General features: G+C 37.8%; 1 protein-coding gene across 1 annotated transcript in view; it reads right to left on the bottom strand.

Annotated features, from left to right (window-relative positions):
* Positions 1-3,314: 3,314 nt before the first annotated feature.
* Positions 3,315-26,388, bottom strand: part of iars1 (isoleucyl-tRNA synthetase 1) — a 44,988-nt gene continuing 21,914 nt past the window's right edge. The window contains exons 16-34 of the mRNA XM_026306924.1: positions 25,167-25,361; positions 24,774-24,860; positions 24,087-24,170; positions 22,166-22,310; positions 21,702-21,822; positions 21,331-21,422; positions 20,837-20,914; positions 20,243-20,364; positions 18,226-18,328; positions 18,018-18,101; positions 14,752-14,926; positions 12,526-12,638; positions 10,291-10,386; positions 7,421-7,597; positions 6,840-6,960; positions 6,543-6,668; positions 5,916-6,062; positions 5,167-5,319; positions 3,315-4,496 (exon numbers count right to left, since the gene is read on the bottom strand). Coding sequence (XP_026162709.1) covers positions 4,414-4,496; positions 5,167-5,319; positions 5,916-6,062; positions 6,543-6,668; positions 6,840-6,960; positions 7,421-7,597; positions 10,291-10,386; positions 12,526-12,638; positions 14,752-14,926; positions 18,018-18,101; positions 18,226-18,328; positions 20,243-20,364; positions 20,837-20,914; positions 21,331-21,422; positions 21,702-21,822; positions 22,166-22,310; positions 24,087-24,170; positions 24,774-24,860; positions 25,167-25,361 — 2,302 coding nt within the window. The 3' untranslated portion in view covers positions 3,315-4,413. The remainder of the gene's footprint in view (positions 4,497-5,166; positions 5,320-5,915; positions 6,063-6,542; positions 6,669-6,839; positions 6,961-7,420; positions 7,598-10,290; positions 10,387-12,525; positions 12,639-14,751; positions 14,927-18,017; positions 18,102-18,225; positions 18,329-20,242; positions 20,365-20,836; positions 20,915-21,330; positions 21,423-21,701; positions 21,823-22,165; positions 22,311-24,086; positions 24,171-24,773; positions 24,861-25,166; positions 25,362-26,388) is intronic.

The raw sequence follows: 26,388 nt of genomic DNA, 5'->3' as shown, positions 1-26,388 counted from the left end.
AGTACAAACATGAGAACAAGCGTTTGGCAAGTTAGCAAAAGAGCTAACCACTTTAGAACAGTCTGGAACTGGAAGAAGCTTCTTACATATCAACACAAGTCGGCTGGCTGCTTGTCCCAATTCTAAATTCCAAACAAAACTTTTAAAAACTACAATTACCGCAGATAGGACATTTCCTGTTCCGTAAAGACAGTCCTTTGTTGTAGAGAAGAAAACTAGCCTACTGAGCAAAAATGTTTCCAATGTTCTGACTTGGTTCCTTCAACATAATAAAGACGACTGCTGGAAGAAACTACTATGTTCCCAACGTGCAGCATTTACCAGCTGTCGTGAAACATAGAAACAATGCACATAGACTTATTTAACAGTTAACTGAGCAATTATTTTATAACGCAGGCTACAACCCTGAGTAATTTAGACAGTGTTTATTTAATTGTATGTGAACACCAATATTGTTATAAAGCCCATTATATTTATTTCAGAAGAACTGAGGCTGTATTATGTACTCAGTTTGGCATGTATTTTTTTGTAATGACCAGGATTTCATTTATAAAATAATAGTAACATATGTTAACACAGAAGTCACATTATGCGCCTACAGGCATTTTGTGCAGTGGACAGAGTGTCCAAACAAACTTAATAAAAACCAACACGACAATCAATGATGAACTTAAAGACAAAGGGGCAGGGCATAGTTTAGAACAGGGGTGTTCAGCCCAGTAAAGATTTCATACACACTACATATCTTTTTTTGTACAGTTAATAATACACTTGCTCACTATGCTTGCAGGCCATTGGGTGACTGTTAAATTCCCCTCATATGGCCTGCCAGGGCACACACTTTGTACAGCCCAAATAACAAACATGCCTACTTTTATTCATCCTCTTAGCCATTGTGCTTACTTGTTTGAGGTTGTATTTGCAGCTGTCATTCTGCAGTGGGCAACAGGCAGGGTGCTGAAAGTTGATTTACTGGCAGAGATTTAGATTTTTCCATTACGCAGCACACGTTACCAGGGTGGGCTGGTTGGAAACAGCCCTTATTGGCCTATATATTCTTGAAAACATAGCTGTGTTTATTCTGGCAAACTTTTGTTCATTGTTGACTATCGCTGCAGCGCACTGTAATGAGGTCCGCTGTGCAATACTAAGGTAGATGGCAGGGGTTGTGTTCAATTCTCCTAAGTTACGTACTGTATTTATGTGATGTCTGTCAGCAGATGGGTCACCGACCTCTCTAACCCAGGCCAAGGGTGTGCAGAGCCACAAATGGAGCAGCAGGAGCAGATGGGAACAAGACGGATGAGACAGAACTGTGTGCTTAATATTTAACCAGTGAAGCAGCATGCTGCTCCGCCCAGGAGGAGGGAGGATAAAGTCATCGCATTGAAGTGACTCTGATTATAGAGATGCTGGAATTCACAGGTGGAAAGTAACTAAGTGTCAAGTACCATTTATCATATTTTTACATGGTATTTTGTCCTCAGTATTCAGAAAACTTTTAGCACATATTCTTCAAGTGGGAAGTGCTACTCATAGAAAAAAAACCTCCCCAAACTTAGAAAATTATAAGCAAAAATATAAAATATTTTTTTTTCAAATTTAAGATTATCTTAGCAGTTTTAGAGAATTTACTTACTCTGTTATATCTATCCTTCTTTCCTTGTCGCTCATTTCCCCATTCAGCTGATCTGATAACCAAAGCTGTAGCAGTCAAATACAAGGGTCCTGCAGTAAATTTAGAACATTTACTGGGACTGAGAGTATTGCATTCATAGTGGAAACTTATGAACTGAGTACTTTTTCCATAGCTGTATCTATATGCTTTTGTATTTTGAGTACATCGTCACAACAGACAGTGATGAACTGAACCTTCTTCTGGTTCTTCTGTTCCACTTGTGAAGGTCCAGCAGCCATTTGCTCAGCCTGTAGTGAGTAAATGTTTAGAGATATTAATAATACAAGATTAATAGTATATTTATATGTTAAATTCGGATGGAAATTAGTGGATTTAAATGATCATGTCATAACGATCACAGAGAGAGGAGAGGTTCTGCAGCAGTGCCCCTAACTGAGGCTTACTGCAACTGCCTGAAGCAGTTCACTCTCCTGGCTGCTTCATTCATCAACAGATACATATTTAAAACAATCATACCTTCTAACTATATTGGCCGCAGACCAGTAGGAACCAGGGTTCACAGACATAAATTAACACTATGCCTGTGGACATCAGTACCTTATAAACAGGCCCTGACACTATGTTTAATCCTGAGCATTCAAACCAAACCCCAATGTCTCCCATGTTGTTAGGGAATAATATTTAAAAATGAGTCTCTAGTGACTTTATTAACTTTCCTCAAAGTCTCAAACAGAGTGTGCATTCTTGTCTCTTGTCAAAACTTTGGTTGCCTGTTTTTTTTTTTAAATTTAATTCTAATTTTAAATCTACAGTTAATGTTTCTTTGAGAACATTATCTGAAATGAGAAAACGAGGACTGAGACATCCTTACAATAACAAATGACCCAGTGGAATAGCCTATTTATACATCTTTCCATGGACAGTTAGTTGCTGGATCACCTTTTTTTTTTTTTTTTTCAAACCTGAAACTAGACAGAGCTCCATGCGTAAAGCTGCCAGACTTTGTTACCTTTGGACAGGCTAACTGTTGCTTCTAGTTGCTAGGGTAAGCAAGTGGATGCAGGCTCCAGCTTCCTAACTAACAAGATACCACAAGAGTGGTATCAATCTTCACATCTCTCATCTAGTCCTCCCTTAATATCTGGTATCAGTTCAGATGCCAGTTAAAAATTCGTGCCAGCTTCATCTAACACAGAGTCGATCTTCTAAATTATTTGAATACAGAGGTAGAAGACAGATGTGATAGATGTCACAGTCCTTCATGCAACTTCAGACATGTTTTATCCAAACTCAATTATACATTATTTTGTCATGGCCATTTTGAGGTTCCACAATATTTAAGAATAAAATTAAGAACTGCCCTTTTATTGAAGCATTTGTTGTCCCTGAGGAACAGAACCCATTCACTGCCAAACAGATATTTTATCCTTTACATCTTTAACAGGATGACAGCATCTTTTGTCAGTGGAAATCAGGCTGGACCCCAACTATTTCTTTGTTGTTAATAATAACAGTATGTCAAAGAACAGAGGAACGGCATCTTAGACATATTTATTAAAGACATGCATTTAACTCAGCAAGAACGTTTAGTTAATACACTGTCAAACCATTCTTTTACTTTATTGCTCTTGGAAGTCTTGTGTGTTTGAGACAGCAGAAAGAAAAACAATCTTAGTCGCCTAAGAATTGATTTATTTTGTTTGTCATTTAAAATAGTACATTATTGACTTGTTGCTCTTTTCTTATAACAGAATCCTTTTGTCCTAAAGGTACAGCAAGCCCCCAAATCCATTTAAGCATTTATTGAATGCCTTTTCAATTGCCAAAAGATTCCCAGTGCAATAAAGAGAACAGGTCTATCTGTTAAATTCAAAATTGCGTGTAAGTACAATAAGCAACAATTATTTCCCAATTATGAGCCACACTGATAATTACTCTGGACTAAGTTCACCTCAAATGAGCCTGGAAGAGAAGTTGCTTGTACAATAGTTATCATTAGCATAACAGAAAAAATATCCATTGACTGACGGACAGTTCCCTGGAATCATCATAATCATCATTTCCAACAAGAGTTACTGACTGACAAAAATCTTTAAACCTGGCATAAACAAACCTTGGGCCTTTCGGTCTTGGGGGGTCTGATGTCTGGTTTCCCTTCCATTAAAAAAATTTACAATTTGCATGACCAAGCAATTCATAGATCTATCCAGTGGGTATGTTCAGCTGTTGTGTTCAAACAAACCTTCTGTTCATCAAGTGCATCAACTTTATAGTGAATCTCTTACTTCTCCAGAATAAATATAGCCCAATAGCACATTCTGCCTTTTTTTTTTTTTTTTTTAAAACTGTCACAAAGGATTGGCAACAAATTAGAGACAGTACGAGAAAAAAAAAGAGGGAGGGAAGTGAGTCTGGGCTAAATATGATGATTAATAAGCGCTATTGTCACATCTCAGAATGTGAATAAACACGTTAAAATCTCAAGGCATCTTAAGCCATTGCTAATTTTGTGACTGAAGTTGTCTTGAGGAATTTAAGGTGTGTGACTCTGTGGACACTTGTGAACTTAGCAGACAAGCCTGATTTGCACTCAAGAATTCCAAACTAATCACAGTACACATTATGTTGTGATGAATCCACTGCAGGACACAGTTGATGGGGCTAGTGGGATGTTCGTAGTAAAAAAAAAAAAAAAAAAAAATCAATAATTCAAGGAACCTGTGATACATCTTAGACAAAAGCTGTTGGTAAGACCCTTGGATGCTTCTGTGGATTTATGCTTCGGCGGTTGTTGGAAGAACTTTCACAAACAGAGTTTTGGTATCTAGAGATTTTACTGATGAATCAGCTGGCAGCTCTGGAAAAGCAGAAAAATGAAGAGTTACATAGTGTGCTTGACTGAAATCATACAAGATCATGATTTTTAAAAAAAAAATCTAAAACCCTAACTCTAAGGTGTGTTAGTTCATTTAATCCCCAAGAGAATCCAAGAAATCAGTGTCATTGAAAAAGAAAAAAAAAAATGGTGTGGATTTTTCACCAATAGTGCATAATTGTATTCTAAATTAATTATAGCCACTGACATGTACTTATGGATAAGATCAAACTGTAACATTTTACCATCTAGCATTTATTGATTTGAAATGTAACCTATGCTCAATTCCCTGAGGAAGTGAAAGGCATGATGGCTAAATAAAGAACTTTTTACTTTTGCTTCCCTACACTACAGAGATAAATGTTATATCTTTATTATCTTTCTTTATAGTCTTTTAAATATTGCTCTTACGCATGACCTGATGCAGTGTTTTTAAATTGATCATAGCTAAAGGTGTGACATTTTAAAACCAAACATTCCCTGGAAATTATTTTTCTCATACGTGACAGGAAGATGGTGATGATAAGAGCCATCAGTCTGATTTTTCTGTCACTGTATAACAGCTCAGAGCTGGTGTCCTTAAAACACTAAGATTCTGCTGCATGGATGCCAAAGTCAATATGATAAACTATCTCTGGGCATTTCATCTTACCCTGGGTGAGGTCCTGGTCCAGGTAGAGCTTGATTCGTCTGCTGCGAAGGCCAAAAACCTTGGCAGCCTCAGACTGCAGGCCTGAGTAGTTGAGCCCATTCTGGCCCACTGGATTCACCAGCAGGAGGGTGCCCACCTCTCCTGTCAAGCACTCTAGAAACGAGAAAAGTGTTGAAGAGAAGTGAACCAGATGGACTTTACTTCTGCTACAAATTAAAAAATGATTGGCTTGTTAGTTGGGCTTTTCCACAAGTTCTGCTAGATGGTAAAATGTTACAGTTTGATCTTATCCATAAGTACATGTCAGTGAACAAGCCTAAGTCTTGTCATGATAAAAGGAAGGAGACAGACAGGAGGAAGACCGATCAGAGGGTAAGAAGAAGCCTAGCTAAGAAGTTTCTGTTAGTCATTTAAAATGACTGAGGTACATTTTAAGAGTCCAACATAATCTGTGTCAGAGCGATGAACTGTATAAGCAACTCCAGGCTGCTTAGAGTACAGAAATTACAAGGTGTGCAATATTATTTGTTATGTTTGCTTTCCCATCATTACACTGATATCAGCTCTGTTGCAGCCATGATGTCATATATAAAGCTTTGACTACACAGACAAAACTTCCAGGATGTACTCAGTGTCGGCTTTGGCCCCTTCAGAGGTTTTGGTAATTATAACGACAAGATAAAATTATGCTACTCTAATCTTTTAACAGAGAGAAGCACTGACTTATTAGTTGAGCATGTGCTTCTCACCAGCTGGCTGTGCGTTGCAGAGAAGCAGGTTCACGTAAGGACACAGGAGGGTGGTGGTGGTGTGGATGGGGGCAGGAGAGGAAGAACCTGAGGTCACTGACAGAGTTTTACCACTCAGAGCCTGAAGGTCAGTTTGGTTGGCCAACTCTGTAATGAACACACAAGGACGCATACACAAGTATTATCATATGAGTTAATACAGAGCCCCTACACTTTATAAAAAGGTCAGACAAATCAAACACTTAAAACAGTGTAAAAGTAAATATAAAGCTGAATACATCCCGTCCCATTTTTACATGATTTATTAGACAATATGTAAAATCTTTAATTCACCTTTAAATAGATTTTATCAAATCATTTTGATAGAACAAAAAAAAAAAAGAAAAAGCTTTCGTTTACAAATGTCCTTGAGGTTAAAGGAAAACATAAAGCTTTATATTCTTTTGGTTTTTTATTTTATGTATGCAGTTTTTGGACGTGTCTCGTACAAGCAAAAGGTTGTTTTGGCCAACATTTAGTCAGGTAAAAATAAGTTGGCAGATGATTCTATTGAAACAGTGGGGTCTTGCAACACAGATGAAAAAGAGTTGGATTTATGTCACTCTGAGGTGCCCAATCTGTTCTTACCAGTCCCGTCATTGAAGAATCTGAGCTGGGTGTTATTTGTTCCAAAGATGCTGCTGCAGACTTTCTTCAGCTTATTCATATCTAGCCTGTTATCTCCTCTGGGGTTCTCCAGCAGCACCATACCCTCTGAGCAAGAAACCAGTCACACAGGATTATTAATATAGCCTAACAGTTCACTTAGTAAATGACTCAACCTATTCTACACACTGAAGGTCTTATACAAATATCCTATAATATCAACAAACAGCATTCCTGTTATTCTTACACTGGAAACACTGACTTCTTCTTTTGGCCTACCTTTTTCTTTGTTGTCAGCCTTCACCTTGAGGTTCACATAGGTGCAAGCTGGTCCATTTAAAGGAACCTGAGGGGCTGAAGATCCCTTTACTATGATTAACTCCAAGTCTAAACCTTTCAGCTGTAACAAAAGGAAAAAAAGAGCATGAAAGAGGGAACCAGCAGGATGGAGAGAGAGAGATTTTTTTTGTAATCTTTATGCAAGTGTCCTTTAATCAGAAAATTAAATTGTGACATGCCCAATAACATTTCCATCTGGAGACATAATGTTGAGAATACCTTCAAAACAGTAACAAAAATGCTATCAACATTATCAAACGGTCCTAAGGGCACACTTGGCATATTCTTGGTACTACTTACTACAACCTAGAAGCAAGTCTAGCTGTCCTACCAGAAATTCACATCAAATGATCATTTACGTCAAATACATATATTACCACTCTTGTTATGGCTTCCAAGTGTTCTCAGCATGTTTCATGAATGTTAAATTCTATGGTACACAACAAGCTGCCTGTTAAAGTGAAACTGTATCAAAGTAGAACAAATTAACTTCTGCTTGCCCTGAGGGTTTCACTTCATACCTGAGTCTTTTCCTCTATAATGACACTGGCAGCCTTGGGGACAGGGAAGGGCAGAAGTGGAGCCTTGGTGGTAGACAGGATAAAGTCAATGTGAGCCTGGATCACAGAGTCCAAGTACTCCCCCTCTGGCTGGCAGCGGTAGTACACAGTTATTTCATCTGATGGCACCAAATGGCCCTAAGGCAAGAGATTGAGAGATTGGTATAATGTTTTATGTAAACAAAACTCACATGCAGCAATTTTCAGAAACTAAGTGTGTGTTTTTTTAATCAAAGCAAATTTCTATGGTATCAAAGAGATAAAAGACACCAGAGATAACTAGCCATAAGTGAGTAAACGTGCTTAAAGTAATACTTAATCGTCTCTTCAAACAATAATGTACAATAATCTAACATTTGGTTTAGAAAACCTGTTATCTGATCAAAATAAATGACTGCTAAGGACACAAAGAATATGCATTTTGTGACAAGTAATTCCCATCAAAGCTTTTCCCTGCTTTTATAAGAAAATGAAATCTGAAGTAAACAATTACCTGAAAGAAAAAAAGTGGGAACAGGATTAACAAAATGAAAGGGGGAACAAAAGAAAGAGGGTAGGTATTAAAAAGCAGAAAACAGTATAGGGACAAATAAAGGCAGACAGGAACAAGGGGAGATTTTTTTTATTGGCTAGAAGCCCATCTATTTTGGCACTGTATGCTTCCAGCTGCCTCTAACCTTGACACATTCAAACACATCGATCTCATCCTAATCTGCAGTGTGCAGCCGTGCACAGCCACACACACACACACACACACACATTGACTGTTCTGTAGATGTACATGTGCACACACTCACAAACACACTTCAACTGCAGTATGTGGCTCAAGGGCAGAGGAATAATGTTAGCCAGATACAGAGCAGCGGTCAATCAATGGAGGAAGGTTTATAGGCTTTTCTTGCCAAGTTAAGGTACTGACCCTACCCTTAAGGGGCTAGTACAGTCTGTGTGTTTTCAGAAACTAAGTGAAGAGAGAGAGAGAGAGATAGAGAGAGAACGAGAGAGCGAGAGTGAGAGAGCGAGAGCAAGAGAGAGAGAACATGTCAGACAGAGCTACAGAGAACTCCACATTCTGAGCAGTCAAGTATAAAAAGGAAATGCTGACCCCTGTTTCTCAACCCTGTATATGCTCACACTCAAAAAACAAATACCCATGTAAACACTCACAAAGACACACATGCACACCCACAAACTACTACCAAACATGTCAAAGAATCCTTAGAAATTAATTCCCATCCCCGGGGTGGAAAATTCCTAACAGATCTCAGTTTGAAATAACAGGAGGAATTTAGCCTGGCTGGGAGCCAGTGCACACCACTGCTATAGGGGGATGGAAAAAACTGTTTGTTGCTTGTGAAAACAAGGGGCTGTTGCCTAATCCGTCTTTACTCCCTAGACCACTTCAAAGCTCCAACACTAGAATCTGAAAGGGGCCAGACTGTAATTAAGCTTCCATTAAGCCTGCCTTATGATGGAGAAACTTCTAACTGTGACGCTGCAGTGGAAAGATTTCAAAACTGCCCTGACAAAATTAGCATGGGACCTAAAGACAAAGGTGGGAGGATGAAGGGTGATCAAATGGAGGGAAATTAAATAAATAAATATTGCATTATAATAAATTTTATTATTGATTACACTTTTGTTTTTTCAACTAATAAATACTGTAAAGCATTTTGGTAGCAATATTCACTGACCACAGATTTAAGTATATAGATCAACAACGTTAAGAAAATTAATATGCAGTATAAAAAAAATACTTTTCCTTTCACACCAATTCAGCTAATAAAGTAAATTAAACCCAAACATATTTATCTTCTGTATTTATCTTTTATATGCCGAATTTATATTTTCCTCACACCTTCATTTTCCTATTTTGTTTTTTTGGCATTGGCACACATTGAATAATTTTACTCCCTAATGCAAAATTTGCATGTTAGTCCCTACATTTCCATTCATCATCTAGCACATATCCTGGAACATCTAGGGTTGTGGCGTGCTGGAACCAATCCCAGCTGACACTGGGTGAGAGGCAGGGTATATGCTAGACCATCATGGACCCTGGATCTCATGTCAGTCTAACACATACAGTCTCATTTATAGACAGGCAAACACTCACATTGCCATCTATTTAGAATCACCAATTAATCTAAGCCCAATCTTGTTTGTTTTTGGACTGTGGGAGGAAACCATAGTATCCAGAGAAAACCCACACATGCACACACATGGGGAAAACATGCAAAAGAGGCTCATACAGGATTTGAATCAGGAACCTTTTTGCTGTGGGGTAACGGTGTTAACCATCACACTACTGTGCTCCTCGTTACATTTTCAATTTTCCTATACATACATTATATTAAATAGAGGTGTCGCATCTGAGAAGCATTCAACAATGATTGGACATTTTTGCTTAGTAATTTACTGAAACAAATTGTTGCATACTAATTTTAAATCAAAATACATTAGTACTGTTTGTATGGTAATTTACAGGCAGGATGAGATTTTTTTTTATTATGAAAAAGGAAGAAATGGTGTTGCTCACACACTAAACAACAGAAACCTCATGAAATTCTTTTAGTGATTTCTACTGGAGATACTACATTTTGTTTTGTATGCTTTACTTTGGATGCATGCAGTAACTATTATAACTCTTCAAGCTGCCTCAGTGGTTTGTTTTCCTCACTCTGACACCAACACTGATTACATGTATTGGCTAACCGTTTCACCTATATTAGAATCTATTCATTAGACACTGGGCGACAACATTCAGTAGTGGAGTGTTATGTGTCACTCTTGCTTCCAGACCTGGTACCACTTCTGGAATAATGCCCCACCTTCTTACGTAGTTTCTGAATGCGGTTGATGACCTCTCTTGCAATGCCTTCATCCAGCATTGACTGGTCTGGGGTGACATCCAACAACATCAGGACCTGCAACAGACCCAGAGGAAAAAGTGGAGAGTTTAAACTGATTGATCACCAAACAGTTCAGATATTTCTAAAGACTCATACAATTCTGCTAATTTAGACAAGCAAAAAGGCTTCGTACAGTATAAGACACTCAGTCTGGGCCTCTAGAGCTTTATGTTCAAGGCAAGGCAAGTTTATTTCAGTTCAAAAATATTCAAATTGATTTGAGCATAAATATACTTTTCTTAAGAGTAATATAGAATATTGAGACATATTGTAAAAAAGTATTTTCAAATGTTTATTTTGAAATTATTTTAAAATCCTCTTTTATTTTATTGTATTCAACTAAAAATGAGACAGATCCAGGTCTGCAGACTAACACACACCAAAAAGAATTGCCTTTCTAGTTGTGATAAATAAGTATGAGTTTAACTGTTCCTGTTACAGCAAGGTGTTGGAGTTTGAAAACCAGCAAACTCTAGTCATGCAACATCCCACAATTATTGTACTACTAATTTGCCAGAATAGGTGTAAAGAGACAGATGTTGACATGGCAAGACATTATACTGTTCAAATATTATAATGTTATAACTGAAAAAAAAAAAAACCCAAACAAAAAAAAAAAAAAAAAAAAAAAAATCAACCAAGCATTAATAATGACAATATTGTAGCCTGTGTCTGCCACTAAAGTAAATGAGTTTCATGCTGTGTAGGGCTGAACCGCTGCCAGCCCTGAACACTTTAGCACAGAGAATAGGGGGGAAAGAGATGACAGGGTGACAGAGAAAAGAGCACAAAAGCAACTGAAAAACACAATAAAAAGAGAAACAACAGAGAGCCAGACAGATGGGAGCTGGAGAGACAGTGTGAGCGAGTCAGGATAACAGAGAATTAAAAAGCCAGCTCACTAAACTGGTATCAAGGTGCAGCCGTGTGGTGTGTACATGGTTGGAGGAGCACTGATTAGAGAGGGCCTGTGGGAAATGCATGCATGCTGGTTTCCACTTAGCTGTGAAATGATTTCATACGTTACACTTATATTAAGGACACATAACTGACACTGACAGTAGATGGCAGTTTGGTACAGGTGCTGCAGCAAAAAATACAGCTGCATTACACTTTGTAGCTCAGTCTACACAACAAGAGAGGAATTAACAGTGATCATGTATGTGTGCGTATTTCTGTATCCATGCCTTTACATCTGTGCGGTAAAAAGTGACTAAAGTTTTAGACATAAGAATGGACAAATGCTGAATTGAATAGTAATTATGTACAGTATCCATGCCCCTTTGTGTAATAAAGATTACACAAATATCTTTCAATTTCACCTTATAAATAGAGACAATTCATAATGCGTGGAGCAAGAAAAAGATTTTAAACATATCTATGCGTTAAAAGTGTTAACGTACTGTATTAAACATATTAAGTCAACTTAAGAACCAAGATAATATATATACACATACACACAAAATGATGCAACTGCCATCAAGTTAAAACAAACAAAAAAACAAAAGAACAGTTCCGCTGAACATTATATGAGAAGAACGATACCACCCTGGACTCTAAATATGAAACTACAGCTAGGAGATTATTATCTTAGCTTAGCATAAAGACTGGATTATTTCTTGGCTGGGTGCAGTAACTCCCTTAAGTCTGCGGTGGTTGGCTGGCAACCTAACAGTTATGACAAGACTCCAGGAAGCTGATGCTTCAGACCAAGATATAGTTTGGAGCATAAAGCCCTTGAAAACCACAACATGCCATTTTTATACTTTGGTCTTCATACAGACTTTGTACAGATTAAACACAATCTAATAGTAACCAAGCTTTGGAGATGCTGGTTGGCAGATTTTGTTGCCTCTGGACATAGCCAGGGTAGCAGTGTTCCCCTGCTTCCAACTAAAAAGCTACTGGCAGTAGTTTAATATTTCCCATATTTGTGTGAAACTGGCATTACTGCAGATTTTATTTCAAACGTTACAGGGTTTGTGTTAGCTCAAGTGATTTCATCGAAACACTTTTGGTATTCTTTTCCTTGAAGAGCTATAACACCTGATTCTTAGCTTCGTAGAGGGCACATTTTTGCTGTCACAGTATTGAATTGAAAGCTAAGTTACTGTATCTAATGGGAACATAGGCACATTTATATTTTGAGCATACCTGTGCGTCAGAGTGTGCTTCATACTGTGCAGCTGAGCCAGAGCTCTGGTCGAAGGTATACATCAGCCTCAGGTCCTCTTCATGAAGCTCATGGCCATCCACCATGATGGATCCTTAAATGAAACACACCAAGAAATTGACAGTAATAGCAAAAATAAACATACCAGCATATAACAACATTAATCGATTTACAGAAAAACAGAGTGCTTTTAATATTTATGATGAACACTCAATTCAATACTGTGGAACCTCACTGTATATTAGCACTATACAGTACGCATGTAAAATGTGTCAGTAAAAAAAAAAAAAATCAACTGAATGCTTAATGATGCACAGTATTGTTAATTGTTACTGAATGCTTGGCTTCACCGTTTGGCGACATTATAACTGCCAATTATTAAAAAAAAAATTAAAAACTAAATGAAACAAGTAATATAACTATAACAAATTATGGAATTCTACTACATAAGAATAATATATGCTGTAAATTGTCCAACTGTAAAAATTTGCAAGGATCTTCAATTATATATAGATAAAGATAAATAAATCTTTGTACAAACAATCAATCTAAAAACATACATTTAAAGGAGAATCAAAAGACATTGCATCTTATGTCCATTTTGGTTAAACCAATGACAATAAACTATGTCCAAACTGTCTTTCTAGTTAAATCAGAAAGCATTTTCAACTGATTGCATGAAATGAGTCTTCATATGGCAGGGTTAGTCTCTAGAGGTAGACTATAGAAAATGTTTTAATTATAGCCAATCAAAGTCATCTTGTAACTTTGTACACAAACTTTGTTCTACTTTATCTGGAGTCTGGACTGATACTTCCATTGATTTTGAAGACTGAATACACTGCAGTCTTCCTGGCCGTATCTACATGACATCTGAGCTTTTAAACAATGCAGCAAAACCAATCTAGTCAGGTTTATATCTCCATTTTGCCAATGGCAGCAATTACCCATGTCTGTGTCCTCACTAAAAACCATGACTATATTCTCCTCTCCTCTTCACTTCTACACACCCAGAGGCTGGGTGAAACAGCCACTTGGACCCCCTCTAATCCTAGCTTTGCACGCTTGGATTTCCTTTCTCTCCCTGCTTTACTGTTCTTTTCCACCTTTTCCCTCCATTTCTTTTCTTCTGCTTCATCAAAACGATGGGATCAAAAGGCACTGGTAAGGAATAATGAGTAATACAACCAAATGCCTTGAACCCATAATCAGTTTCTAACCACAATGGGCACCCTTCTTGTCTAAGTTGGAAGAAAGTTTTTAGAGTCATGGATTCTGCTCCGAGAAATTGCTCACAAAGAGGCACTCAGCTCAATGAGACTCGTTAGCTTTCCCATCTACAAATAATTTCACTGAAACTGCTTCACAGACAGTGGTGTAGCGTCTGGTAACTGACTGACCACTTGCCAGATGTTAATTCCATCCAATTCTCCAAAAATGAATCTAAAAACAAAGATAGGTGCTGAATTTTACAGCATGTTAAAAATGGGTCCTGTAGCCTCTGAAACATGAAATATTGCCTTTGATCCATCTTTAATGACCTAAAACTTGGTGTTGCTGTACACATTTTCATCTGTGCTTCCTCTTGCCATAATTTTGCCTCCATCCTCTACCACATCTATTGCTTTCCTTTCATCAGCCATCTTTTTTCTTTCCAAATGGCTTGACTTCAAACATCCAAGTGATTGGAAATGTTAAGTTCCCACAGTCCAGCTGACCTCGACCGTTTCCTTCCCCAGAGAATCTGGGGCTCTCCGTCTTTCTATAATTGGAGAGACAAGATACCTTGCACAGCTTTGATCCATAGTAGAGCCCTGATTATAGTTTCAGAAGGGTTAGGGTGTGCATTCTGAAGATGTGTGTCTGTAGCAGGTTTCATCACATGAAGCCATAGTTTACTTATTGGCCAAAACAGCATTATTTTTCACATAACACACAATAATGGGTGAGTAAAATCACACTAAAATAAATAGTTATTAGAAAAACAATCACTGACTTCACTAATCCATTATTGGGCAAAATTTTCCTAATAGTGGAAGACAACTAAAGTAAAAGTTAATAAAAATCGCACAAATGCAAATCACTGAATTACAATACACTGCTGACCTGCATTTAAGCTGTTGAAAAGATATTGTGATGTTTCTTTCCTGTGTGATGTTATGATTTGGAGAGATGTATTCAGTCCCTTTTTGCACACACAGCCGTACCTGTCTTCTGGAAAGCCTCTAGCTGTTCACTGGTGAGGTCCTTGATAGAAGCAGTGATAGCTTTGAATGCCCCCTTTAGCCTCTTGCCCAACACCATGTGGTCTGGTTCGGCTCTCAGACGGATACCGTACTTGTCCTTGTCCGTTGACAGTGTCAGCTGTCGCACATTAAGCTCCTGTAGAATGAGAAATAGACAAACACTTCGTCTTAGAAAAGGTAAAGTCACTGTTGTGTAGTTTCCTGTATCAAGTGTTAGTATGCCAAAAATAGATTAAAAACTGAAATTCTGTAAGTTAAAAAATGAAACTATTATGCAAAAAGAAGTACAATTAAACTATAAAGATGTTTTAAATTCAAGTAGATCATGTGTTTTTAATATTATATGTCCAAAAAAAATAAGCAATAACAGCTCTCCAGGCAACAGTGCAGGTATTAAGTGGCTGCTTCTGATAAAAACAAACAAACAAAAAAAAAAACACGTATCTTTTCACTGTTACATACTGTGAAAAAAGTCTAAGAAGACTAAATAAGAAAACACACTGAAAAGAAACAATTTATCACTGAAAAATTATTTCCAAACTAGATACATTCTGACAAAGTTAAAAAGGTCAATTAACCAAGGCGTGCGCTGTAAAGGGAAAAGTCAAAAACTGATCAGTCATTCACTCAAGTAAGCCAGCCATGAAATCAACCAGTCAGAAAGCCAGTCAATTTGTAAATCTCCCATAAGCCATTTCGCCTATTCAGTCAATACGTCTGCCTTTCAATACAAAAGATTCTAAATTCTAAATGGAAAGAGAAATATGTGGTCCAGTCACACCTACGGAGAGATACTAAATTTAGCTGTCCTGACAATCACCCAGGCCTGGCAATCACAGCTTCTTTCAGTCAATCTAGCACAGTTCAAGCATAGTTGACTTGCTGACAGAAAGAAGAAAAGATAAGCAAGTCTAATAAACTCAAGGTCATTGTGGGGTTGAAAATAGCAGCTTGAACCTCTGTTTTGAGGTGAGCTTGGTTATTTAAAATATTAATGAATGCAAAAAGAATATTTTTTATTTGAATTTTGAGGGTGTATATGACTTTCTGTGTGTGTAATGACTGTGAGCAACACCATAAATTCAGGTTCCTGTCAGCTCAAACAACTAATCTATTATTCCACAAAGTAGCCAGCTGAAGAGTCATCAACAAGCTTAGAAGCCAAGCAAAGGTGACCAAAGTGACCATTAAAAGCCAATCCCTGTGTGTGCACTAACTCCTTCCCTCTGAAAGTCAAGTCAAACTTTTTTTATACTAATATATTCATGTTTTACCCTAAGAAATTGGCTATGTGCACCATTCAGGCTATAAACCTGCATTGTATGAAACAGAGATTTTAGCACCGTGATCAGAAGTGTTCAAGAACCTAGTGTTCTAGAACCAGTGGCAACAGTAACTAATAATCAGGCAATTACCTTAATCAATTATTGCTAAATTCATTTCATGCCCAGCCAATTCACTTTTAGGCATTGGTAAAACATATGGAAACATGCTACAGAGAATGACTAGTTAAGTAGTAATAATTTTAAAAAGTGAATCAAGACTTTACCTAACTTTCAAGTGTACTGTGCAATTGAATCTATCCTACACACATTGTACAAAAGTTTGAAGGTTCTTCCTTGATCTGCAGGACCTTAACTGCTCTTAATTCTGACCAAATACATCTTGTTTACTACATAAGGTCAAATGTTTCCTTCACCAGAAATCAAACAGAGCAGCAGAAAAGAAGTAGCTTGAACAAAGATAAACCTTGCAAGATCCAACAGAAGGTTGCGACAACAGCAACCCTTTTTCCCTTTTCATGAACACACTAAGACTTCAAGAAAGAGAGCCAGGTGCAACATTCCTGCAATGGTGACAACACTCCTGATTAAGATTGCAGTGGGAATATCAGAATCAGCCATGGACAACAATTGGATTCTTGAGCTTTGTGATTGGAAAATCAAACTCAAAGACAAAGGAATAATGGCAGTAATGGCTTCCTTCGCTGATACTCTGACAGTTCATTTGTCTAATGTCAGATAATTTTTGCTCTGGAACAACACCTGAATAAATTTAAGGCTTTTCCAATCAATCTGCACTTTCCACTGCTTAAGTGTATTGCGATAACATTACTTTCAGAAAAATGTTATAGGATACACACATAAAACCAGATGTCAAAGCAATATTTTTCTATACAAGCAAAACAGAAAAAAAAAAACAAAAAAAAGGATGTGCCAACAGTTAAAAGCCTCTACTAGTAAAACTCCACATGTAAAAGAGATGAGAAGGCTTACTTTACTTTGAAAAATAACTATAATGGCATGTATTATAGTTTAAAATAATTAACTATAATGATGTAAATTACTGGGCAGCATGGTGGATGAGTGGTTAGCAATGTTGCCTCACGGCAAGAAGGTCGTGTTCGCAACTCAGCCTTTCTGTGTGGAGTTTGCATGTTCTCCCCATGCTTGCGTGGGTTTACTCCAGGTACTCTGGTTTCTTCCCACAGTCCAAATACATGCATGTTAGGTTGATTGGTGACTCTAAATTGCCCATAGGAGTGAGTGTGTGTGGTTGTTTGTCTTTGTGTGTCTATATGTGTGATGGACTGGTGACCTGTCCAGGGTGTACCCCTGCCTTCCACCCTAAAGAGAGCTGGGATAGGCTCCAGCAGATCCCCGTGAGCCTGCTTAAGGAATAAGCAAGTAAAGAAAATGGATGGATGTATATTACTGTACTATAAATACACAAGTATATTAACAGTAATATGTGTCCTGTACACAAGGAAGAGAAACACAATGCTCATGTTTGCACTCTCTTTATACTGTATTTGATGAGGTGTCTGTGTGTGGCAACTGGAGTAGATCAAATGTGAAATCATTTTCCATGCCATCTGCTCTGCCCCCTTTTTAAATTAACCAGCCACAGAGATTTCAATTACAGCTGAAGATACAAACATCATGTACAGGTGCAGTCCATTTGATGTTGATCCCCTCAATCAATTCAACACGCATTGTGGCTTTGGAGTATCAACAAGCATCTAGGGGATATTTCTCTTTAACTTAGAAATTTAGTAGTACTATTCAAAGCACAGTAGAAAAACCAAAAACAGATTTCAGGGACACTTCATAGAAAATATGAGAAAAGGGTGCTTTCAAACAGAGCACTTGCGAAGTGACTCTGCAACATGAATGAGTAATTAGTTAAAGATTATAGTTGGTAAATAAAAAAGACAGTTTACATACTTCCAGGATGTATTTTTGCAGGGACTGGATGTCTTTCAGAGCCTCTGGATCCTGGTGAATAACTACCACCTCCTTCAATGGGTACTGAAATATGTTTTAACAGAGTTGATCAACAGCCCCAGTAGCAAAAGCATATAAATAGTCATAATCAATAAGCATGCCTACCACTCTTACATTGATTTATTTAATTGGGGTAAAGTTAATTTACCTTGACGGGCAGGGTCTTCCTGTCTCGGATCACTCTCCCCAGCTCAATCACAGACTGCATCTGAGAGACAGCTCTCTCAATGCGCTCATCAATCAAGCTCTCCCTGTAAAAAAGAAACACAAGCAAAGAAAATCTGATTATAATGAGTAGTGTTACAATATCCACAGAATCACAGCACTAATGATGAGTACTTCAATTAAAGTGCAAAACTTTCAACCAAAACTATAATTGGCTGGGTATTTGGAAATTGATGTTAACAGTGTGGTGTATGACCATGTCTCCTTCTTAGAGTGAGAACATTCTTCTAAACAACCCATCTTCTTCCCATCTTCAAGGATAGTTTTTCTAAATTCTATAAAATTTTGTATAATTTTGTACAAAGATTCAGGGAATATAACTGTATTTTTACATTAACTCAGACCTTCTTGTTAATGGTGAATTGGAAAATTAAATGGGTCTATTAAGGAACATGAATAACAGACTGTGACAAGGTTAGTACCCTACATCAAAATAAAGAGAGTTCAGAACTATGAGCAGCAGAGAAATAAGGTATACTGAGAGTTCCACCTCTGAATTCAAATTAGAGCTGCAAAGCCACTCATAATCATGCATAATAGCAATATTAGCCCTAGCTGTCTGCTGGAACATGGACTGCGTGTGTGTGTGAGAGTGTGTAGGTGCACAATGCTTGTTCATTCACTCCTGGAGTGTGCTTCACTGTGGGCACACAACATTGGAGTAAAATGAGAGCACAGAGGACACCAGGGACAGCAAATCATTTAATGAGCTGACTGAGGAGCAGCTGTTCCCACTGCCTGATTGGTGACTGACCTTTGGGAGGAGGATGAAGTAGTCCCATTCGACAGCAGGATGGACAAGTGGCTAATAAAACAGTAACGGCGAGTGCTGCCCAAGTGACAGTGCAGGTCATATAAACCATTACAAATACTATTTTCCTTATGTTGAATCATATGGGTATAATTATAATATAACAATAATTTAACTGTGTCAAAACTTTTTTTAAAGTTAAAGATGATTATGTTTGGGCAATTAGAAATTCTGTCTAGGTATTACGAAACTGATCAGCCATAGAGACACACATTTTATGGAAGTAACTGATCCAAAAGGGGTGGAATTATCATATTTTGAGGGCAACAGCCATTTGCAGTGCTCATAATCAGAATATGATCTGTCAGTTCTGTGTGGGTAGTTCTGCTTACGGATTTTTTAACTCTAAAAAAAAAAAAAAGGCATCAACTATTTTTACTCTAAAATACAAACAGTGTTAGCTCATTGTTTAGAGAAGACAGCAGTGAACTGGAGAGAAGCTGTACACAATATTCCTGCCTGTTGCTCCATATCAGATGACCTGGTTTGTTGAAACTGAAAGTGTGGAAAATGCATCATCTATGATTCACTTTTATCATGCACAAACAAAAAGCCATGAACTGCATCCAAGAGCAGAGAAAATTTGCAGAAAAGTGACAAAAACAAATTCTTTATCAATCCATTCAATGTAGATTTACAATAGGGATTCAAATGTATAATGTGATAATTTTACAAACCACAATAAAATTAGAGAATATTTTTAAACTAGGATAAATATATAAAAACAATTTAAAAGCTGAGAGCAGCAAGGAGGAAGAGGCAAAATGGATAAGACAAAGAAAATAGCTGCTATGAGCCTGACACCTATGAGCCTGATATCTAGAAACTATTGTGGACTTTTAAAAAACTTTGAGAAATATATGACACACAAGAATATGCACTGAGGCTGAACCTGACTAATCTTTGGATCAGCAGTGGATATCATGTGAGAGAAAGGGACTAACACTGAGATGGTAGGTCACCATGTGGCAAGAAATGACACAATGACCATCACTACTGCAACTTTTCATTTGCACAGAAAACAACCCTATGTTTTGGACCCACCAATTAAAATCCTCTTTAATTTCAGTGACATGAAGTCCCTAAATGGACCTCCAAATTTGAGCTTTATTGAAGAGAATTTCCCAACCTGACTTGGGGCAGCATGAGATAGTGGATACTGTTAGTGTTCTTTTCTTCAACAGAGGCGGGGTCAATGAGGTGACGCAGATTTTGGTACATTGTCTCCGTAATGAAGGGTGTGAAGGGTGCCTGAGGAGAAGCAAGCAGACATAAGAGAAGAGGGGAAGATCATGAGAACCACTGTACTGAAGTTAATTTACATCTTCTGGCATAAAGGTCAAAAGTCCAAAACAGCCAAAAAATAAAAAATAAAAAAAAGAAACAGCATACATAATGCATCTCATCATAGCTGTTCTTTTCCCCAAATGATGCAAAAGTTCAAAACAGAAATGTGTCACAGTGAGGTTACTTCTGATATGGTCCTCCTCCATTTCAACCATGGCTAATTGATCTATTCAATGCACAGCTGATCAAAACTGATCTGGGTTATGCTAACTGGCTCTTAGCGTGCCTTTTGCCTCACATGCAAACATCTTCAATGTGTTATAAATAAAAACTCCTACTGCTCATGTATTATTCATAGCCATGCCGACACACACACACACACACACACACACACACCCTCACACACACACACACACACACAAAAACAGTGACTCACCATCAGCCTGCACATGGAGAACAGAACACTGAAGAGGGTTTCCAGTGCCCACAGGCAGTCCTCAGTGCCACTCTCTCCCTACAAAGTTCATACACACATATCAATACATTCAGTCCCTTTGGAACAGTGACAACATAAAACTGTATCCCCAGCCTAGTCAGTTGACTAGGAGGTTCACAAACTCATTGGTATAAAACAGTTATAGACGAGATTTTAATGAAGCTATGATTAACTGCTTATTGGTAGTTTAAATCACTGCTTTCCTTAGACAAATGAATAATTTTGTACTCAACAAAATAAAATAATACATGACATTAACTGTAGAGCCTATAATTTGTTTTCATTTGTATATAGTAATACTACTACCATTTATTTGTCACTCCTGAAATACATTTGCAGTGACCTAGTGTCTAAACTTCATTACACAAAAAACTTTCATTACACAAAAACTGCACGACCACTAAATAAGTTTGAAATCAGAGTTGTATTCTCACCTTCAGACGGCGCCTGTTGGTCCTGACGTACCAGTTGGTGAGCATGTCCACAAATTTGACCAGGCGAGGCACAACAGTGTACAGGCGGTACGCTGCAACAGGAAACTACTGTTCATTTTTCACCTTTATTTAATCAGGTAATCTCAGAAATAAATCAAAAAATAAACTTAGCCAGCCATAACAAAATGACTAATACAACATAACAATACAAACAAGGGCACATATACTATACATATAAAGAACACAGGTAGTCATTTACAATGAATATACAAAGAGCATGAAAAGGCTGCCAAATGGGATGAATTCTAAGATGTTAAAATGTCATCTTAGTCACTGTCCATATCAAGTGGGGTTTAGAGTGTGTCTCTCACCATCCATCTCAGCCTTGAAAAACTGAATGAGAGACTGTGTGAAGGACTGAATCCATTTGTCCATGATGTTGTCACTCCGCTTTGCCGTGTTCTCGTTGTACAGGAACTGAATCCCATCCTCCTAACACACACACACACACACAAGCACAAAAACTCAACTGAGAAGATAAATAAACACTAGTTTACTCCTCTGACAATTTGACTGTTAGGAAGATCAAGGACACAAAAATTGTTTGCTGTGAAACAGCTGAAACCGGGCCTGAAACCTGTGATACATATAACTAATAAAAGCAGAAACAGCAGCAATTTGGATATGCAAACAAAGAAGAAATTACTTTGGTATGCTTAAAAATATGTGATATCTTTTGGATAATAGCAGCAAATTGTAGCAGTAATAAGGTGAGCTGTTGTTTTTAGACTGAGAAATAGCTAAAGGAACATTGTAGGACAATGAAGACAAATACCTTCTGTAACCTTTGTACGTTCTGCACAAGAAAACGATAGGCATTATACCATGGCAGGAAGACATCCTTTAACACATCTCTCACACCCTCCTCTTTGAAACGCAGGTTCTCTGCTCTCACTACAGGAGAGTTGATGAGGTACAGCCTACAAAGAGAGACAATGAAGGAGTTGCTGAGTATCAGTGTGTGCAGCAGGAATGATTAGTGAGAGCATGAACTCTGTAAACAGATATTGCAAGGATGAAAACTGAAATGTGAGTACAGGACATGAATGGGATTATTAGCTGTGTCCAGGAGTGCCCCTACAAAAATGTGTTAATGTTGACAGAAGAGAGAAATATATAAACAGGTAAGGAGAAAAAAAAACTGAGCACTGGCCCAATTACACATCAATTTCTCTGGGGTTATTTTAATTGTTTTCTAGAAAAATATACTGGAAGAACAAACCTTGACAGCCAGAGTAATACAAAAGTCTTCATGACAGAAAGTTTCAAGCCACAGCTAATGGGTTGGTGGAAGTGGGCTATAACTACACTTAAAGAGATTTAGGAAAAACACTGGTTTAATAAATTGTACATTTATCTTTATCCCCATCCCAAGACATTGTGTAAGATCAATGGGTGGGCTAATCAGGCATGTTTTATAATTGTAACCCACTGTGGTATAGGGTTGCCAGATGTCACAAACACCCCACTGAAAATTGGAATCATTTCCAAACACAGAGCATTGCAGACCACGCAGAACATTAATGGGTGAGCAAACCACATCATTAGCTTAAACGGCATCTAGCATTTAGCATTTAGCATCTAGCGAGATGCAGCTACAGAGCTGACAGTACATAACAAAGCAGAAACACTTGCTTTGGGCTTCAAGAAGTTGTCTTGTCCCTATTTGTTTTACATTTTGCTGATGCTGCAAACTTTTTAAGTCCTGCTGCTGGCTTGAAGTTAAATCTGGTCCAAATCCTAGCCATAACTTATAAATGTTCTCTATATGGAGACCTTGAAAACACTTCTGGAAACTATCTAAAAAAAAATGCTGCAGGGGCTATTTTTTTTTTTATGTCAAGCTATTCTGCTGCCAAACATATCCATTTGGATTATTAGGCTAAATATCCACCTAGAATCTGTTAGTCCTATCATTTGAGCCAAAACCTAATTTTACCAACAGCAAGCTTCACAGTGCAAATTAATCCCTTTTCTCTATTAAAGCCAAACAGAAGCACCGCTGACAAATAATAAAATAATTCATATCAATATAATAGTCTGTGGCAACCATCAGCAGACTGAGCTGATCTGGTTAAAAAGGTTTTCTGATGACTCTGGAAGCAAGCTGACATGATGCAACTTCATGCAATAAGCCACTAGTGAGTTTAGTAGCAGCAACTTTGAGATGTATTTGAAAGAAACGCAGAACAGACCAAACTACAAACTGTTGAAATACATTGAACAGGCAAATATGAAGAAAGTCTGTCACTGCTCCAATCACAACACTTAAAGAGCTCACTGTAATGTACCATAACAGTGTTATTTACATTAGGTTTTAGGCACAAAACTGTCATATCCTATTGCATATAAAAGCCTTGAAGAAAAACTATCAGGAGCTTTTCTCTCTATAATGCAGCTTTCTTCATCAGTGCATATGTGAGCATATGGTGAAATTGCATAGTGCTTTATTCATTAGGCCATACGGCCACAGTACTCTTGCAGCTCTGGGCAACTGAGAGAATGTATGAGCAGAAATTAGTGTACAATATACCCTCTAGCTGTTCACAGTTAAATGTAGACAGTAATTAAAAACTTTTAAAACTTTGCCTGTTAATATCATAAGGTGGGTTAACACACACATGTCCCTGCCATTGGCATACAGTCATTCATGCTTCAGAAACACAGATTTGCTCAAATTCAAGCAGAGAGCTGACCTGAGGGCATCAGCTCCATAGTTCTGGACTATCAACCCAGGATCCGGGTAGTTCTTCTTACGCTTGCTCATCTTCTGTCCATCGCTGCAGGAATGAGACAAGCAAAGGCATTAATTCACACACACAGACATTCATTCACAAAGTCAAGTCCTTCCGGGTCAGTAGGCCTGTGAGCAGAGTGCTGCATTGAGACCCTGAGGCTGAGAGCAAGCAGCTCTACTGGAGAGCAGCTCAATGTTACAGCACACATACCACACTCATCATGAAGAACAGCAGGAAGATTAAGAGGAGATGTCTAGGCAGGTGAATAAGGAGGAGAGGAAGGGCAAAGAGGGGATTAGCAGACAAAAACAATGATCAGAGAAATTGGAAGTGTCTACAGAACTGTTCGACTGTAAGAATAAGGCCAAAACCAACAAGGATCTGAGCCTGTTAATAACTTTTATCTATTCTAATGGAGCCAAAGATTAATATAGCTTATTTCTCTTTCTGACCTTCATTACCCTCACAAATTGTAGTTTACTTTAAATAAATCCCACATAAACCTTCCCAAACAAATCTACAGTGCCCAAATTTTTAGACTTATTCTTTCAGTCTTAGCCTTTATTCTTCTAATGAAAATGTTTATATTTGTTTAGAATTCAAAAAAAAAAAAAAAGGATTTTTTTACTAAGTCAATGGACTGACCTAGCAAGAACCAAACCGTTAACAATGACATTCTTGAAGGGTGGTTTGCCAAACAGGGCTGTGGAGAGCACCAACAGGGTGTAAAACCTACAACAGGATATAAAAAGATAACACACAAGGTCAAAATAAAAAGCACAATTGAACAAAAAAATGACTGAGAAAATCAAACATATTTACCAAGTTATTCATTTCTGATTCAAACATTTACCATTACTTCATACAAATTCTTAATTTCAAAACTTTTAGCTTCTTACTTTATCTATGCATCCATTCATGCTCTGCTCATCAACTCCCTCATTAAATACAGCAAGAAATGTGGCTCTCCTTCTCATCTGACTCCCTATTCCCATCATTAGTTCCTTCCATTCAACTTGCCATTCATTCACAACTCACCATCCCCTTGTCTGGTCGATGCCTTCAGCGATGAAGTCTGCAGGGAAAGTATCCTCAAACTCCTTCCTGTTTTCGAAGGGGTAGTGCTCCTGGGCATAAGGCATGCTGCCGCTCTCAAACCAACAGTCAAACACCTCTGTGACTCTCCGCAGCATGCCCTTACCACACCTTGATGGGACTGTCAGATTGTCAATGCTGTCACAGAAAGTGTGGACAGAAGGAAGGCAAGAAAGCAAAAGGAAGTGCAATTGTTGAGACATGGCAGTAATAAAAATTTGACCAGTTCTGTTTTATTAGTGGTATAGGAAACCTAACCTAAACCCTATCTAAACATTTATACTCTGCACAAATCTACAGGTTTTTTTTGACTGCAGCTTAGAGCAATGATTTTGTAATCTTTCACCACCAGGAATGGGGTGTAGGAAAAAAACCTGATGGATAAGGCTGTTTATTGCTTTGGGTCATACGTTACAGATGCAAGGAAAGCCTTGCATTGTTGTTTGTTTCTTCACAAAAGATATTGCAAAGCTGCAAAGCTCAGGTGAACCTGACTTCTGTAGCAGTTACAGAAGTGTCAATCTGTTTGAAGTTCCCGTTGAATCTACAATCTGAATGCCTATTTGAGATATAAAAAAAAAAAATCAAAATAATATATCTAAAGAAAGCTGATTAAGCACTTGTTTTTTCCCCCCATCCAACAATAACCTGCTACATGTTTCTAGAACGATAGACAGCCAACTATTCTAGTAATCTACCATTAGACACTAGTGTGGCTCTGCTGCAGTAAGGACCCTGTTCCTGGGCCTATTGAGGGATAAGAGCATGTTAAGCAGGAATTTTCCAAAAAGAAGTGTCCTGCTGAGTACATTCTGAGTAGTTTAATACATGATTTTTGCAGTGTGTTGTACAATAGATTTGGCTAAAACATTCACTTCGCTACAAAACAGGCTGGGCTATTATAATCACTGGTTGGCCCCTTCACATGTTAAAATATAGTCTGATAACAGTCTATCCATTTAGTTAGTGATACACGTGTGTTTTGAATTTAGGAGAATATTTTTTTATGTTGGTCAAATAATTCAAAAGCAGCTTCTGCTAGCATTTAGACCACAATGGGTTCATGCTTTTTTTTTTTTCTTGCCATGAGTCAGAATACATGATTGATACCACTCGTGTTCACACTTGTGACGTTGCAGCCAATTGGGGAAAACGGGGAAATGTT

This window comes from Mastacembelus armatus, chromosome 5, assembly GCF_900324485.2.
Source record: "Mastacembelus armatus chromosome 5, fMasArm1.2, whole genome shotgun sequence".
Classification (NCBI taxonomy): Eukaryota; Metazoa; Chordata; class Actinopteri; order Synbranchiformes; family Mastacembelidae; genus Mastacembelus; species Mastacembelus armatus.
Note: the sequence above shows the minus strand (reverse complement) of the source record. Positions and strands in the feature narration are given on the sequence as shown.